Source organism: Salmo salar, chromosome ssa23 (assembly GCF_905237065.1).
Source record: "Salmo salar chromosome ssa23, Ssal_v3.1, whole genome shotgun sequence".
Classification (NCBI taxonomy): domain Eukaryota; kingdom Metazoa; phylum Chordata; class Actinopteri; order Salmoniformes; family Salmonidae; genus Salmo; species Salmo salar.
In genome coordinates this window covers 41031856-41050809 of record NC_059464.1, presented here as the reverse complement: position 1 = coordinate 41050809, position 18954 = coordinate 41031856, and the positions used below count along the sequence as shown (strand labels likewise).

The 18954-nt window shown below is 43.2% G+C and overlaps 1 protein-coding gene across 6 annotated transcripts in view; it reads right to left on the bottom strand.

The window, feature by feature from the left end:
- Nucleotides 1-18954, bottom strand: part of LOC106584620 (transcription factor SOX-6) — a 185791-nt gene that overhangs the window by 113079 nt on the left and 53758 nt on the right. For all 6 annotated transcript variants that reach the window (XM_045706436.1, XM_045706434.1, XM_014170103.2 and 3 more), the window contains one exon: nucleotides 975-1194. In XM_045706436.1, coding sequence (XP_045562392.1) covers nucleotides 975-1190 — 216 coding nt within the window. In that variant the 5' untranslated portion in view covers nucleotides 1191-1194. The remainder of the gene's footprint in view (nucleotides 1-974; nucleotides 1195-18954) is intronic.

Here is an 18954-nt window from a genome sequence, read left to right as displayed (position 1 = left end):
ACGGCAGTGGGGAAAGGCCAAGTTGATATCTAAATCCCAAATGGCTGCCTTTTCCCTTTGTAGTGTACTACCCACAGGGCCTTCAGTCAAAACTAGTGCACTATATAGGGAATAAGGTGCAATTTGGGACAAAGGCCATAACTCATGGGTTTCGCAACAAAGGCAGTCCCCTTTTGGGCCTGTGCCAAGAACACGGTTACAGATATCCACTCCCTCCATCTTGTGATTGACGAATTAAACTCAACGCAGAAGAATGCCACAGGTCATAGCCTGTGGGGCAAGGGTAAGAGGTACACACCTGTCATGCAAGGAGATAGCAGTGGTTTTCAGGGTAAAAACAGCCAACTCTGACTATACAGCAAAGCAAAATCCCACAGGACTGACTATGGTCATTTTTTGTGTGGAAATGACAAACTTCAGAAGCCTTTTTAAACCACAAATACACTACAAGTTTTACATTTTCCTGCAGCAGGGTGATCCAGTTAAGATCCTACATCTGTACACTTATGACATCATAGGTCAAAGGGCATTCATGGGGCCAGTAATACTGTAGCACAGCGATAGAATGCGTCCCAAATGGCACGCTACTCCATATAATCCACTACTTTTGACCAGAGCCCTATGGGTCGTGGTAAACAGTAGTGCACTATATAGGGATAGGGTGCCATTTGGGACATAACCATACTGTTTTTAATAGTGAACCGACATTGTCCCTCAGCACACGCTCTAGCACAGGTGGCCTGACGAGAGGTTTATTTCTGAATGTTGTCTCCTCCTCTTACAGAGTGAGGGGATCTCCAAGAACATTAGATGGCTTATGTTACAAACACAAGGGGCTTTGGCTAACAGAGACATCTAAAGATGTCCTTGAAACTGTTCCAAGAGGCATTTGTCTTAAAGAGGAAGATTCCTCTATAATGGGGATCAGTGACAGTGTCAATCTGATGAAGAGTGTGTGTGTGTGTATGTCTCACCGTCTGAGTAGAGCCTATACTCTTCCACGCCGACTCCGGCTGGCTGTCTCTGATTGGCTGGTGCTCTTCTGGGAGGGATTTGCTGTGCAGAGTGGGCGAGGCCGGCTGGTCCTGGCTTTCTCTGTCCTCATTGGCCCAGCCCACATCGTCCTGACCCATTGCTTCCTCTTCCTCCGTCGCTGGGGGAAACGGAGGTGTGGCTTGCTTGGAAGACATAATTCTATAAAAAAAACAATGAAAAAATATATGACTTTCTTCCACGTTCATTCATATCTGTATCTTGTTATGCACCTGTTGGGGAAAAACCACAAACAATACCCATAAACACTGAATATTCAGGATTAGAGTGGATGTTGGGATGATACTGTAGAATGCTCTCACACTTGAAGGGAAAGACAAGAAAATACCTTTCTTCTACATTACAATCACACTGATGAACAGAAGTCAACCACAGGAAGACTTATTTGTTTTTATTTTCCTCCCCTTGTATTGTTTTATTTGTTAAGCACTTTGAAATGGCTCCCCTTTAAGAAATGTGCTCTATAAATAAAGTTTGCTTTGATTAAGCTTATGTTGCCGATGGCAGATGGAATTTTATCAGTGTTATGACTCCATCACCTACTGATTCCTAGAAGTTCGAGTATTGAGGTCAATCATTAGGAAGACAATCAAGCTTACACTGCATATCTTCTCCAGCGCCTGTCTTTCATTTATTATTTTGTATTTTTGTATTTTACCCCCTTTATCTCCCCAATTTCGCAATATCCAATTGCGATCTTGTCTCATCGCTGCAACTCCCCAACGGGCTCGGGAGAGGCGAAGGTCGAATCATGCGTACTCCAAAAAGAATACCAGCCAAACGGCGCTTCTTAACACCTAATCCAGAAGCCAGCTTGACCAATGTGTCAGAGGAAACATCGCCCAACTGACAACTGAGGTCAGCCTGCAGGCGCCCGGTCCGCCACAAGGAGTCGCTAGAGCACGATGAGCCAAGTAAAACCACCCCGGCCAAACCATCCCCTAACCCAGACGACGCTGGGCCAATTGTGTGCCGCCCTATGGGACAGAGTTTTCTCTCTCTTCTTCTCCAGTGTTACCCTATCTCCAAAGGCCATTTTGAACATGATACATTCCCCACCATCCCCACCCACCAGCATGCACACACACACAGTAATATACCCATTTGTGGTAGGATAATCTATTAGACAGTGTACAGATGCAGGATCTTAATATAGAATAGAACATGGAACCGACAGAGATGGTCGCTTCGTGTTCTTAGGAAACTATGCAGTATTATGTTTTTTATGTATTATTTCTTACACTGTTACCCCAGGAAATCTTAAGTCTTATTACATACAGCCGGGAAGAACTATTGGATATGAGAGCAACGTCATCTTACCAACATTACGACCAGGAATACGACTTTCCCGTAACGGATCCTCTGTTTGGACCATCACCCAGGACAATGGATCGGATCGCAGTAGGCGACCCAAAACAACAGCGCGGCAGAAGGGGCAGACGGAGCGGTCTTCTGGTCAGGCTCCATAGACGGGCACATCGCTCATCGCTCCCGAGTATTCTTCTCGCCAATGTCCAGTCTCTTGACAACAAGGTAGACGAAATTCGTGCAAGGGTTGCCTTCCAAAGAGACATCAGAGATTGTAACATTCTCTGTTTCACGGAAACATGGCACACTCGGGATACGTTATCAGAGTCGGTACAGCCACCCGGTTTCTTCACGCATCGCGCCGACAGAAACAAACATCTCTCTGGTAAGAAGAAGGGTGGGGGTGTATGCCTTATGATTAACAAGTCGTGGTGTGATCATAACAACATACAGGAACTCAAGTCCTTTAGTTCACCTGACCTTGAATTCCTTACAATCAAATACCAACCGCATTATCTACCAAGAGAATTCTCTTCGATTATAATCACAGCCTGGTATATCCCCCCCAAGCAGACACATCGACGGCACTGAAAGAACTTCACTGGACTCTATGTAAAGTGGAAACCACATATCCTGAGGCTGCATTTATTGTAGCTGGGGATTTTAACAAAGCTAATCTGAAAACAAGGCTCCCTAAATTTTATCAGCATATTGAATGCGTGACCCAGGCTGGCAGCATTCTGGATGATTGCTACTCTAACTTCCGCGACGCATACAAAGCCCTCCCTTGCCCTCCTTTTGGCAAATCTGACCCCGACTCCATTTTGTTGCTCCCAGCCTATAGACAGAAACTAAAACAGGAAATGCCCATGCTCAGGTCTGTTCAGCGCTGGTCCGACCAATCTGATTCCACGCTCAAGATTGCTTCGATCACGTGGACTGGGATATGTTCTGGATAGCCTCAGACAACAACATTGATGTATACACTGATTCGGTGTGTGAGTTTATTAGCAAGTGAATCAGTGATGTTGTACCCACAGTGACTATTAAAACCTTCCCCAACCAGAAACCGTGGATTTATGGCAGCATTCGCGCAAAGCTGAAAGCATGAACCACTGCTTTTTATCATGGCAAGGCGACCGGAAACATGACCGAATACAAACAGTGTAGCTATTCCCTCCGCAAGGCAATCAAACAAGCTACGCGTCTGTATAGAGTCAAAGTAGAGTCGCAATTCAACGGCTCAGACACGAGACATAAGTGACAGGGTCTGCAGTCAATCACGGATTACAAAAAGAAAACCAGCCCCATCGCGGACACCGACTTCTTCCTCCCAGACAAACTAAACAACTTCTTTGCTCGCTTTGAGGACAATACAGTGCCACTGACACGGCCCGCTACCAAAACCTGTGGGCTCTCCTTCACCACAGCCAATGTGAGTAAAACATTTAAACGTGTTAACCCTCGCAAGGCTGCCGGCCCAGATGGCATCCCTAGCCGCATCCTCAGAGCATGCCCAGACCAGCTGGCTGGTGTGTTCATGGACATATTCAATCAATCCCTATCCCAGTCTGCTGTTCCCACATGCTTCAAGAGGGCCACCACTGTTCCTGTTCCCACGAAAGCTAAGGTTACTGAGCTAAACGACTATCGCCCCGTAGCACTCACTTCCATCATCATGAAGTGCTTTGAGAGACTAGTCAAGGATCATATCACCTCCACCCTACCTCCACTCCAATTTTCTTACCGCCCCAATAGGTCCACAGACAATGCAATTGCAATCACACTGCACACTGCCCTAACCCATCTGGACAAGAGGAATACCTATGTAAGAATGCTGTTCAACGATTACAGCTCAGCATTTAATACCATAGTACCCTCCAAATTCGTCATTAAGCTCGAGACCCTGGGTCTCGACCCCACCCTGTGAAACTGGGTCCTGGACTTTCTTACGGGCCGCCCCCATGTGGTGAGGGTAGGAAACAACATCGCCACCCCGCTGATCCTCAACACTGGGACCCCACAAGGGTGCATTCACAGCCCTTTCAGGTACTCCCTGTTCACCCACGACTGCGTGGCCATGCACGCCTCCAACACAATCATCAATTTTGCAGACGACACTACAGTGGTAGGCTTGATTACCAACAACGACGAGACGGCTTACAGGGAGGAGGTGAGGGCCCTCGGAGTGTGGTGTCAGGAAAATAACCTCACACTCAACGTCAACAAAACAAAGGAGATGATCGTGGACTTCAGGAAACAGCAGAAGGAGCACCCCCCTATCCACATCGGCAGGACAATAGTGGAGAAGATGGAAAGTTTTAAGTTCCTCGGCATACACATCACGGACAAACTGAAATGGTCCACCCACACAGACAGCGTGGTGAAGAAGGCGCAACAGCGCCTCTTCAACCTCAGGAGGCTGAAGAAATTTGGCTTGTCACTGAAAACACTTACAAACTTTTACAGATGCACAATCGAGAGCATCCTATCAGGCTGTATCACTGCCTGGTACAGCAACTGCTTCACCCACAACCGTAAGGTTCTCCAGAGGATAGTGAGGTCTGCACAATGCATCACTGGGGGCAAACTACCTGCCCTCCAGGACACCTACACCACCCGATGTCACAGGAAGGCCAAAAAGAACATCAAGGACAACAACCACCTGAGCCACTGCCTGTTCACCCCGCTATCATCCAGAAGGCGAGGTCAGTACAGGTGCATCAAAACAGCTTCTATCTCAAGGCCATCAGACTATTAAACAGCCATCACTAACATTGAGTGGCTGCTGCCAACATACTGACTCAAATCTCTAGCCACTTTAATAATTTAGAATTGGATGTAATAAATGTATCACTAGTCACTTTAAACAATGCCACTTTATATAATGTTTACATACCCTACATTACTGATCTCATATGTATATACTGTACTCTATACCATCTACTGCATCTTGCCTATGCCGCACGGCCATCGCTCATCCATATATTTATATGTACATATTCTTATTCATTCCTTTACACTTGTGTGTATAAGTTAGTTGTGAAATTGTTAGATTACTTGTTAGATATTATTGCACGTTCGGAACTAGAAGCACAAGCATTTCGCTACACTCGCATTATTATCTGCTAACCATGTTTATGTAGCCAATAAAATTTGATTTGATTTGAATATGACCAGTATTGTCGTAGCAAAATAATCCTGCAGCAACAGGATTTTAACACTTAGTCCATAATCTTGCCTGATCGGTGGTTAGGCTATTAGCTGGGCAAAAGTAGACTACATGAAAAATGCAATACTGTTAATATGATGTGTTTGTGCACGTTTTCAGAATTTATGTAAATCACAAAGCTCAAAAGAAAACAAGAATGTGTTCTCAGTCAATTTACCTGGTAAAATAAGAAAATAAAATGTTTAAATTAATCTGCGGTGCAGGAAAAGTCTCAGCAACAAAAGAGCGATCAAATTAAGATCCAACATCTGTATCACTTGTCGATCACTCATCACCTTGCAGCAGTGAAAACACAGTAGGCTTGATTCAAGTGGGTTTCTGTGTAAACCTGTATTTCCTAAAGCAAAGCCTCAGACCTGCAGCAGTGAAAATACAGTAGGCTTGATTCAAGTAACCCTGTACTTCCTCCACCTGACCTTACCACGTCAATAAATAATCTGCTGCAATTAATTTACACACAAAACCCCTCAAATCTCCATATTGTTTAGTGTTCCTTGCCAAAACAAAAGCTGCATGCCGATTCTCCACTTCTCCCAAAGTGTACACTTGCAAACTTCCTATCATGAATTTGACAATGGTATGATGGTTACACCGATCCTATGATATTAAATTAATGACAGAGTGTGTGCAAGTGCACGCTTGGGGAGAAGTGTGGAGAATCAGAACTCAAATGGGATTAAAAGGTGGGAATGTGAGAGTTGTGTTTTACACCAAAGAGAACCAACCTCAGTTTCTAAAAAGTAAAACAGATCGCCACTTCAGTATTAGCACCCCATAAATCACGCAGGATGGTTTATCTCTGAAGTATTCCATCTCCTGGGCCCCCTAATACCTAAATCTATCCCTTACTCAACTATCTAAGAGAGAGAGAGAGAGAGAGAGAGGGAAGTTGAGAAAGAAAGCTAAAGAGAGAATGTGATCAAATGGGAAGGAAAGGGAGTGAAAGAAAGAGTTAGAGAAAGAGAGAAAAAGAGAAAGAGAAAAAGAGAAGGGGGTTCCTTGAGAGTGACTCCCACAGTAGCAGGTGTCCACAGTGATTTGATAGGAGCATATACAGTGGATCAGAGGTGGGGGGTCTGTGACTCTGTCAACTGGAGAACATTATACATCATAAGTGCTGAAAGGAAACCTGGGGAGCTGGGACAGGGTCAGCACTAGCAGTGTGTGTGTACTTGTGTTTGTGCACGTGTGTGTGTATGTATGTGTGTGAACGTGTGTGTGTGTGTGTGTGTGCTTACATGCGTGTTTGTGTGTGTGTACGTGTATGCTTACATATGTGTGTGTGTTCAAAGGGTGTGGAATGATTGTGTGATTGTGGGAAAAGCCAAACTTAGACAGAAGAAGTCCATTGCATAGATGACATCTGACACCAGTCCTGACCCTACCGTGACACTGACGATAGCATCATTGGTTAATTACACCACCAAATACCTCTACAGTATTCATCTAAATTGCTGTCATGCTTACTTCCAACTTAAAGGAAAATTCCACCCAAAAACAATATTTTGGTTTTTGTTTCATTCGTCCATTGTCGATAAAGTCCCACATTTTTTTGCAGGTCAGTAATCAAGTTTTCAAAATATATAACTTTCAAAATACAGAACTACAGCTGGTATGATGCATTTTGCATAGGATGTAAAACACAGCATCATACGGCTGTATTTCTGTATTATGAAAGTTATTTATCTTGAAAACTTGATTGGTGACATGGAAAACATTGTGTGACTATATCAACAATGGACTAATGAAACAAATATCAAAAGTTAGTTTTTGGGTGGAGTTGTCCTTTAAAATGGAAAATTCATAATATCCAGCACCACCACAATGTCAACATATGTGACCCGATTCAGGAAACTAGGTGTACGTCGCAAGTCATGACTTCACAGGAGAGCTGTTTGAACATAAAAATAAAATACAAATTATTTTTTTCATAGAAATGCCTTCTTGAACATGTGAACATTCATGTGCCTTAATATCAAACTTCAATGCCATCTGTAAATACAAATACAATTGTTAAATTACGAGCCTAGTTGGTTGTGCCACAGAAAAAGTAAAAACAACCTTCCCGCTAGCCATGATTGGCTGAGATAATGAGTGGGCTGGACATGCGTTGATGAGTTTGGATTGGTCTACCATATAGCACGTGTCTGTCTATTGGAGCTGGTCAGTATATTTAGGTAATCCTGTCGAAAGCTGCTTTTAAATATTTTTTATTGCATAGTAAAACTGCATAAACTTAATGTAAAGTTAAAGTGTACTGTTAGCTAGCTAACGTTATGTGTATGCTCTTCACTTTCTGGAGGACCAAGTTTTGAAATCAGTGGAATTTGAGTATGATAGCTAAGGAGATGGAAAACACACGTCTGGAATACATCGTCAAACTAAGGCAACCATGCATGGCATCAGACAGGAGATGTGTCCAACCATGATGTATACTAGTAAGATTTTCAGATATTACACGTTTCTAATTTTGGCAGAAAGTGGTTTCATTTCAAGTGTACTGTTAGCTAGCTAACATTAGCTGGCTGGGTTGCTAGCTAACGTTATGTGTATGATCTTATTATTCGTATCTCAGACACATTTGCTTGACTAGTTATAGCCACAGAACCTGGTGGTTAACTACCTGCAGATTCATGCAGGGTAGTAACGTCATGAGTTGTGATTATGGTCCATTGTTTAGCTAGCTAAACTCCACTCTAAGTTTGACAAAGTATTTTCATTTCAAGTTAATGTGTACTATTAGTTAGCTAGCTAACATTAGCTGGCTGGCTCACTAACTAACGTTACGCCATGCGTTGGGATTAATAGCTCAACTAGCTAGCTATCTAGCTACATTTCTTAGCAAAAGACTCTCGTCTTAGTGTGCCAGAGCGCAGAATAACTGATGGATTTTTGAACCTCAACACCTGTTGAATCTGTCCGGTGTCAGTAAACATCGGCAACAAAGCGTAATTCAATTGTTGCCAGCAGCACCGTTACAGTCACCAACACTCTGGATAACATAAATAAAAGCCTAACCAGCTCTGCTAGGGTGAGTAAAATGGTCAGAGTGGGGTGTTCTCTCATTATGTGTCTGGAAGTAGCTAGCCAATGTTAGCCAGTTAGCTTGGGTGCTTGATTGTAGTTGTGAGGTCAGAGGTTTCAGAACAACCCTACTTATTGGCCAGAGCATCCAGTGTGCACTCTGAATGCGAAACCACAGATAGAGCAACAGGGTGAGTAATGTTCAGTGAGCTGTTCTCTCTCTCTTAGATGTCTGGAAGTAGCTGCCAAGTTTTTTATTTATTAAATTTTTTACCTTTATTTAACTAGGCAAGTCAGTTAAGAACAAATTCTTATTTACAATGACGGCCTACTCCGGCCAAACCTGGACGACGCTGGGCCAATTGTGCGCTGCCCTATTGGACTCCCAATCACGGCTGGATGATGTCATCATCAAATGCATCAGAAACACTAATCTCTTTGACTAAAAAACATAGAAACCCGACATTTTCACATATGTGATTCACCACCTGGATTGAGTCTTATGTAGCAACATTTCAATTTCTGTTTTTACATTTGATAAAAGTTGAGACTCAGAGCTACAAAATGGTATATCATACACTGCATTTGAGGAAACAATGGGAAAGTAATTCTGCTTTGAAAGTTGATCAACTTGTAAACTCACTTTTGAAAAAAACATTTTTCAATGTTTTGGTACTACTATTGGAGAGCCCTCAGCATTGTTCACACCCTCTTAAGCCTTAGCCCCACCCATCTCTTTAAGGGTTGATCCAACTGTTCTGCTCTAACAGCAGTGTAGACTAGTGGTTAGAGTGTTCGACTAGTAACTGAAAGGTTGCAAGTTCAAATCCCCGAGCTGACAAGGTAAAAATCTGTCGTTCTGCCCCTGAACAAAGCAGTTAATCCACTGTTCCTAGGCTGTCATTGAAAATAAGAATTTCTTCTTAACTTACTTGCCTAGTTAAATAAAGGTTAAAATAAATAAATGTAATCCGGAGGCACTGATGACGTCCTCTGGGGTGTATCATATGATTTATATATAAATATATGAGCAGGCAAAGGTTAAGTAACTGATACGGAATATGCAATGAATCCAGGCCCATAGACTAGCACATATACTGTACAGAAAGAAAAACAAAAAACAGAAGTATGTGCCAACTCCCAATGCGATTCCATACAAAATCACAATCCTTCATGCAAGGAGCCAGATAGTCTGGCCCACCAGTCAGAGTTAGCTATATGAACTTTCATGCCCCCTGCTTAGCAGAATAGAGATGGCAGAAAGCCAGACAGACAGACGGACAGTCATACTAGAAGAGTTCACATACAGACCCATATGGCTACTGACTACAGACAAAAATCATAACTTGCTACGGCGTTTCGTCAGCTAACACACAGAGCGAATCGATAAGCGTGTTGCGAAACTAAGCCTTCCTCGACCCAACAGTCCCAATCTCACCACCACACCCCCCAGGAGAAAAACGAAGAAGGGGGGAAGCAGAAGGGTGGAGGAGAAAGAAGGGGGGCTATATTTAGCTGACAATATTGCTGCCTGTTTATGGGGGCTTAAGAGCTTCTTAGAAATGAGATCTCATATGGCCCAGAATGCCTGGACCTTATAAATTGCGGCCACTGATAAAGTTTCATCACGCAACAGACCCCAAGCTGTTTGTTAGCGTTAGCGAGACCATCAGGCCGCATGATCATTAGCCAGACCCCATCACAGAAAATGGACATTTTCATTGGCAATATCTGCCCCAGTATAATTGAGTGAGACAATAGTGGCAAAAAATAATACAATATCAGGAATGCATTGCTGTTTAGTCTTCAAATGGACACTAAGGTCATCTAGCTATAACAATTGCAGATAATATGTGATGAAAGATGAACAGGAAATCAACACAGTATCTACATCTGAAGTAAACTCCCATCTACACACACCTCTACTCCACTTAGCTTGGTGAAACGGCTGTTGATATACATCTGATGAGACACACAGATAGAAAGATACGGAGAAACACCCAGAGACGTCAGCCATTACTTCACTGTAAACAAAATATTACTACAGTTTGCCTGTAGGAAGCCTCAGGAGAGGAAAGTAGAAATTGAGTGATTATAGTCGAAGCGGTGGCGGACATTTTCCCTGAAGTAGAAATCATTCCCGCCGGGAGCCCAACTAAATAATGAGCCTTGCTTCCTGGAGGGACTGATGAGACCATGATTAGACAGTGGTCCAAACAAAACACTCTATTCATCTTTTTCACATGATTACCGACTAGGCCAACCTTGGCCAACATTCCCGAATGACCACCGCACCTTTCCAGTTGATACACTATTAGAGTATTGGAACAAATCGCTTCCCTTTAAGTCTAGGAAGTTTCTTGGAAAGTCGAGCCAATGTATCAAATGCATTGTATCTTCATGACACGAGATGACAAGATTGATAAGGAAACCAGAACATTGTGAGACAGAGTCAAATGTTAAGAAAAATGACTACTGATATTCCACGAAAACAAGGAGCTGCCACAAAACAATCTAATTTCATTGCTGGATAAAAAAAACAGCTGCATATAGTCAAAGTTTAAGCATTTTCTTTCCGCAATGAGGCCAAGGGGGCAGCTCTACACTATGGATGCTTCTGGTTAATGTAGTTTTTTACAACTCCTGCCATAGAAAATGTCTAAATGTCTATATCAATGGATGTTGTTTGCTGTAGAAGGACAGGGGAGCATTTTAACTCCCCACAAAAAGTCCAGGGTAATTTATAATCCCTTTGTGAGGGAAAAAAGCGAAAGAAAAAGGGGGTCGGAATTTGGCAAGAGTTCATCATTCACTACTTCTCCTCTCCTGGAACCTGGAAACCTGGCTATTCTGGAGAAACAATTGGCCATTGTGGAGCATGGAGACTGAGGGACCTGTCTGTGACAGAAGAGAGGGAGAGCGAAGGCCCCTCTTAGGAAAACACAAAGCGCCATTCAGCCGCCGGAGTCCCCTCTGCCACTTGTGGAGCGACGAGGATGGCAACAAAGGCCTCTGATTCACCCAATTGGGTGTAAAATCTTCAGCAATTCCCGTTGAAGTGAGCTGAGTAAGTGGGAAATGCCAGAAAGAGAGGGAGCTAGAGAGAGAAAGGAGAGGATAAAAAAGAGAGATCTTCTTGGTCTCCTGGACAATCCCAATAAGCATGAGGTGAGTTAGGAGAATGAGGAAAAGGAGGCCAGTACAGTGAGTTAGGAGAATGAGGAAAAGGAGGCCAGTACAGTGAGTTAGGAGAATGAGGATAAGGAGGCCAGTACAGTGAGTTAGGAGAATGAGGATAAGGAGGCCAGTACAGTGAGTTAGGAGAATGAGGATAAGGAGGCCAGTACAGTGAGTTAGGAGAATGAGGATAAGGAGGCCAGTACAGTGAGTTAGGAGAATGAGGATAAGGAGGCCAGTACAGTGAGTTAGGAGAATGAGGAAAAGGAGGCCAGTACAGTGAGTTAGGAGAATGAGGATAAGGAGGCCAGTACAGTGAGTTAGGAGAATGAGGAAAAGGAGGCCAGTACAGTGAGTTAGGAGAATGAGGATAAGGAGGCCAGTACAGTGAGTTAGGAGAATGAGGATAAGGAGGCCAGTACAGTGAGTTAGGAGAATGAGGATAAGGAGGCCAGTACAGTGAGTTAGGAGAATGAGGATAAGGAGGCCAGTACAGTGAGTTAGGAGAATGAGGAAAAGGAGGCCAGTACAGTGAGTTAGGAGAATGAGGATAAGGAGGCCAGTACAGTGAGTTAGGAGAATGAGGATAAGGAGGCCAGTACAGTGAGTTAGGAGAATGAGGATAAGGAGGCCAGTACAGTGAGTTAGGAGAATGAGGATAAGGAGGCCAGTACAGTGAGTTAGGAGAATGAGGATAAGGAGGCCAGTACAGTGAGTTAGGAGAATGAGGATAAGGAGGCCAGTACAGTGAGTTAGGAGAATGAGGATAAGGAGGCCAGTACAGTGAGTTAGGAGAATGAGGATAAGGAGGCCAGTACAGTGAGTTAGGACAATGAGGATAAGGAGGCCAGTACAGTGAGTTAGGAGAATGAGGATAAGGAGGCCAGTACAGTGAGTTAGGAGAATGAGGATAAGGAGGCCAGTACAGTGAGTTAGGAGAATGAGGATAAGGAGGCCAGTACAGTGAGTTAGGAGAATGAGGATAAGGAGGCCAGTACAGTGAGTTAGGAGAATGAGGATAAGGAGGCCAGTACAGTGAGTTAGGAGAATGAGGATAAGGAGGCCAGTACAGTGAGTTAGGAGAATGAGGATAAGGAGGCCAGTACAGTACCAACTTGGTCCCACAGGCTGAACTCTACAGACCATCCCAACACAGGAGGTTGGTGGCACCTTCATTGGGAAGAACGGGCTCGTGGTAATGGCTGGAGCGGAATCAGCAGAATGGTATGAAATACATCAAACACATGGTTTCCATGTGGTTTCCATGTGTTTGATGCCATTCCATTCGCTCCGTTCCAGCCATTATTATGAGCCGTCCTCCTCTCAGCAGCCTCCACTGAATCCCAAACAGAATAGGTTCTCTTCCTATTACCGTGTCCAACAGAGAGTCCATCCAAAAATGGCATCCTATTCCCTATATAGTGCACTACTTTTCCCCAACTATAGTGCGCTATAAAGGGAATAGGGTGCCATTTGGGATGCATAGATCTATACGTTTTTCATTGGTCAGTCTGGGCCCTCGTTAAATGGTCATTGATCGGCCTAAACAGAGGTTACTGTCATTCAGACGTGTTGGAACGCAGACACACACAGGCCCTGCTTTCTCCACAGAGATTCCCCCATTCCTCTCCCTTTTCCCCAAATAGAAATGTTCACTAGCAACCTGTCAGTTGCACCGAAAAACGAGCCAGTTTTGTCAGCCAGTACACCAATGACAAGAAAAGCAGTTGTATTTCCTGTCACACCATCCAATAAGTGGATTTGTGTGGGGAGGGAATGAGGAAATGAACTTCAGCACTACGTCCATTATGGAGCTACTCTTAGGGCGGTTGCAAGGTAGCTAACAAATAACACCCCTAATTCACTGCATCAGATGCAACTGGGGCTACTTTCATGATACAATGAAGGAACTTGTGAAGGAAGTGGATATTGTGTATGGTGGCTACGTCAATTGTGCGCATATTGTGTGTTTGGTGATTCGTCAATAAAACACTTCAAAACCAAAGGAGCTGCATTCATCATTCTACAGGTCAATAGAAAGTTAGTGTATCGTCAACAGTGTGTTGCAATGGGACCTCTATGTATTTACCTTATTGGTAAAGGAGTCCCGACCTATCGCAAGGACCAATTCATCTGGCCCCTAGTGAATGGAGGGCCTGGTCGACAGTGTGTTGAAAGCTGACCGCTTGCGGGATGGGTGGCAGGGGAAAGTTAATAAAAACTTACTGAATCAATACTTGGTAGCAAAGTCCACATCCTATGTAGAGTACTGTACATCTATTATATGTATTGTAATGAACCTGGGGCCGTATCAAACATCTCAGAGTAAGAGTGCTGAGCTAGGATCAGGTCCCCCCCATCCACGTGATCTTATTCATTGTGATCCAAATACAAAACTGATCTTAAAGGCACAGTGCAGTCAAAAACAGGATTTCCTGTGTTTTATTTATATATTTCCACACAAGGTTGGAATAATACTGTAACATTTAGAAAATGATGATAATGCCCTTTCAGTGTAAGAGCTCTTTGAAAAGACCACCTGTAATTTCAGCCTGTTTTGGTGGGATGGATTTTCATTTGGATCACCAAATGAGTTAACAGATCAATAAGAAAGATCGTTCGAAACCTCTGTCCCAATAACAGCTAGTTTTCAGTTTTCCCCTCCCCACTCAGACCACTCCCAGACAGTCCTAGCTAAATTCCTGCTTGAGAACTTGCTCTTGCTCAGAAGCCATTTCTATTTATTCTTTTATGACAATCACGGTAAGGTACTTAATTGTTACCCAGAAATTATTTGATATTGAGAGAGAAATGCTTGCATTGGGCCTTTAAATCAGAACTCTAATTCAGAGATGATTGATACATAGGACCCCTGGCATTGATAAGTTACCAATTCCCGAACAGATCCAGCTCAGGGCCTCAGGAAGCCAAGGTCCAGTCCCACCTCGGAACATCGCTCCGCCCACCCGAGACTCTTTACTCTGTTGCTCTGCATTTCTCTCAAAACTGGCCTCCTGCATGTTTGCTTTAGCATTTGTATTATATTGTCGAAACACATTTCTATAAGTATAATTACAGTTTTAAATGTGCGCAATGCCACAAAACAGTAAATCACAACAGATGGACACCTTGATCTGGTACGATCATGCCGATGTGTAGTCCTCTAAAAGGAAAATCTCAGTGAAAATGTAATGGAACCCTCGAAAATGTTAAAAGACTGAATCTTTTTTTTTTTCTCCACTCACACATGCACTCTTATGCAGGGTCTCTATGTGCTAGTCCGTCCCCCAGGAGCGGTCTTGTTGACCAACACCTTGCCTTGTGCTTTTATTTCCCTGGCATTGGAACACACCCAAGTTAACACAGACACAGCATACAGTATATTTGCTTTATGGTTTTAGAGTAAAACCATTCAAGACCAAAGTCAACACGCAACGGCGCTAAAGGGCCGTCTGTCTGTCATTCTCTTTTGCTGTAGTCAGTAGCCTTAGTCGATGGCAGAATATTATACAACACTGTATTGTGGCAAATAACATTTGATTTGATTTGAATATTGTCTCCTAATGTCAATGTAGCCTCCAATGCCTGTGCTCAGACATCCTTCCATTAAACACAAATTGACAAAAACTTGAGAAGATAGAAATAAACGCTTTAGGGATTTTGCTACGATCACAAAACACAGCAGAAAGAGAAATACTATGTTTTAATCTTTGGTCATTTTGCTCATTTCAGGCTTAAATATGAATACTGTAGCTAAATAGCCAAACTAAAAATAAATCGCATGTGAGAGTCATACAGATATTGGATAAGTCAATGATACTACTGTGCTGGGAGTGTACCCAGTCATTAGACATCTAATCTAACACTCACCCAGTACCCAGTCATTAGACATCTAATCTAACACTCGCCCAGTACCCAGTCATTAGACATCTAATCTAACACTCGCCCAGTACCCAGTCATTAGACATCTAATCTAACACTCACCCAGTACCCAGTCATTAGACATCTAATCTAACACTCACCCAGTACCCAGTCATTAGACATCTAATCTAACACTCGCCCAGTACCCAGTCATTAGACATCTAATCTAACACTCGCCCAGTACCCAGTCATTAGACATCTAATCTAACACTCGCCCAGTACCCAGTCATTAGACATCTAATCTAACACTCGCCCAGTACCCAGTCATTAGACATCTAATCTATCACTCGCCCAGTACCCAGTCATTAGACATCTAATCTAACACTCACCCAGTACCCAGTCATTAGACATCTAATCTAACACTCGCCCAGTACCCAGTCATTAGACATCTAATCTATCACTTGCCCAGTACCCAGTCATTAGACATCTAATCTAACACTCACCCAGTACCCAGTCATTAGACATCTAATCTAACACTCACCCAGTACCCAGTCATTAGACATCTAATCTAACACTCACCCAGTACCCAGTCATTAGACATCTAATCTAACACTCACCCAGTACCCAGTCATTAGACATCTAATCTAACACTCGCCCAGTACCCAGTCATTAGACATCTAATCTAACACTCGCCCAGTACCCAGTCATTAGACATCTAATCTAACACTCGCCCAGTACCCAGTCATTAGACATCTAATCTAACACTCGCCCAGTACCCAGTCATTAGACATCTAATCTAACACTCGCCCAGTACCCAGTCATTAGACATCTAATCTAACACTCGCCCAGTACCCAGTCATTAGACATCTAATCTAACACTCGCCCAGTACCCAGTCATTAGACATCTAATCTATCACTCGCCCAGTACCCAGTCATTAGACATCTAATCTAACACTCGCCCAGTACCCAGTCATTAGACATCTAATCTATCACTCGCCCAGTACCCAGTCATTAGACATCTAATCTAACACTCGCCCAGTACCCAGTCATTAGACATCTAATCTAACACTCGCCCAGTACCCAGTCATTAGACATCTAATCTATCACTCGCCCAGTACCCAGTCATTAGACATCTAATCTAACACTCATCACTCCCTTCTTTCATTCAGTCTTCGTTTATTGAAATTCTCTTATTCCATCAACTCTCTATCTCCGTATGTATCTCTTTCTCTCACTCTCTCTCCACCTTCTTCACACAGCTCAGCTGTGTGTGTGTGTGTGTGTGTGTGTGTGTGTGTGTGTGTGTGTGTGTGTGTGTGTGTGTGTGTGTGTGTGTGTGTGTGTGTGTGTGTGTGTGTGTGTGTGTGTGTGTGTGTGTGTGTGTCCCAGAGGGCGGCGCACAATTGGCCCAGCGTTGTCCGGTTTTGGCCAGTGTAGGCCGTCATTGTAAATAATAATTTGTTCTTACCTGACTTGCCTAGTTAAATAAAGGTTCAATTAAAAAATAATAGTAATGTGTCAGTGGGTTCGGGCCTGTGTGTGTATAATAATGCTGGGTCTGGGCCTGTGTGTGTATAATAATGCCGGGTCTGGGCCTGTGTGTGTATAATAATGCCGGGTCTGGGCCTGTGTGTGTATAATAATGCCGGGTCTGGGCCTGTGTGTGTATAATAATGCCGGGTCTGGGCCTGTGTGTGTATAATAATGCTGGGTCTGGGCCTGATACTGTACAAACCCAGCTGTCCTTTATGTCCTGTAGAGGCTTCTTCCTCTCTTATCAGCTCTCACCTCTGACCCGTGACCCCTAGTGCTCTGCCCAGGGTCAACACAATGTCACTTGGTGGCACAATTAAGCTCGTTACACAAGTTTAAGCCTGTTGGGCGACCTTAACTTACCTTAACTTAACAGTGGGAGTAAACAATCCTATTACTCTAATAATATAGACGAAGCCAAGAGCCCTTTTCCATTCTTAAATAACCCTGCCAGGCTTTGCTGCTGGTTGCTGGCTGTCAGACACTGTGTAGCCAACAACACTACCAAAGCCTTCTTAGAGGGATTGAACTCGTGATTCCAGGAACCTTTTTGGAGCATCTGCTAAATGACCGAAATGTAAATGTAAATTTAAAGAGACAAACGTTTTATATTAATATTAAATCCAAGTTTGTTAACAAAAACCCTTTCAAAGGAGAGTCTGAAATGTAATCCATTGAAAAGTGCGGATGGTTATACAATTAGAATAAAACTTGGGTCTATACTGTATGTAATATGGTCCAACGGTAAATGTGTTATTAGATCATTCAATTTGGGCTAGCGACTGATATAGAGATGAGAGCGTGAGTACAGACAGTGACTAGGAGGCTGACTGCAACAGCTGCCTCCACACATATTTCAGGGCGACTGCATTAGCCCTGAGGCTAAAGCCTAGACAAAGTGAGCTTTAATAAATTATTGGACCTTCCCTAAAGTTAAAACAATCACCAAGTGTTCATAGTGAAGCTAAGTCAAAGATGCTATGTGGTGCATTTTGCATTTGTTTTCGTCAGACACACACACACATTCATATGTATCATTCAGGACACATTGAGTAGAGCTGACATGAATGCCACAGAGGGCCCAAATCCCTTTCAGTCAAGAGAGGGTCACAGATAAGTGAAGTTGAAATATGTCCATTCTCACTGCTGTTGGGTTTCAGCTGCTGACAGGTATACCCAATAGGGCCGGGACAATACCAGTATGGCGATACTCGTTAGTATCGTGGCAAGGAAACAAAACACAAAGCGGATTTAACTTCTTTAGGAAAACAACCCTAATGTTGAAAACAAACATCATTATGTTGTCATCCAGTCAAAATTGTTTTCCAAGCTATAGCATACAATATTTTACATACAGCAGATATTTAAAGGACCAAAGAGTGTGGTCTGTTTCAGGTTTCCATAGCCTGAAAAACACTGTGATCATGACAACCCAAGCTGAAGGTCAATAGCTATGGCAATATAACAGTGATGCTTATGCATTTTCCCCACACCATGTAGATGTATATTTACACAGTGCCTTCCGGAAAGAATTCACACCCCTTTACTTTTTCCACATTTTGTAGTGTTACAGCCTGAATTAAACATTTATTAAATGTTGTGTGTCACTGATCTACACACAATACCCCATAATGTCAAAGTGGAATTTTGCTTGTAGAAAATGTTTGAAATTAATAAAAAAATGTAATGTTGAAATGTCTTGGCTCAATTAAATCCCTTTGTTATGGCAAGCCTAAATAGAGTAAGTTTAGGAGTAAAAATGTGCT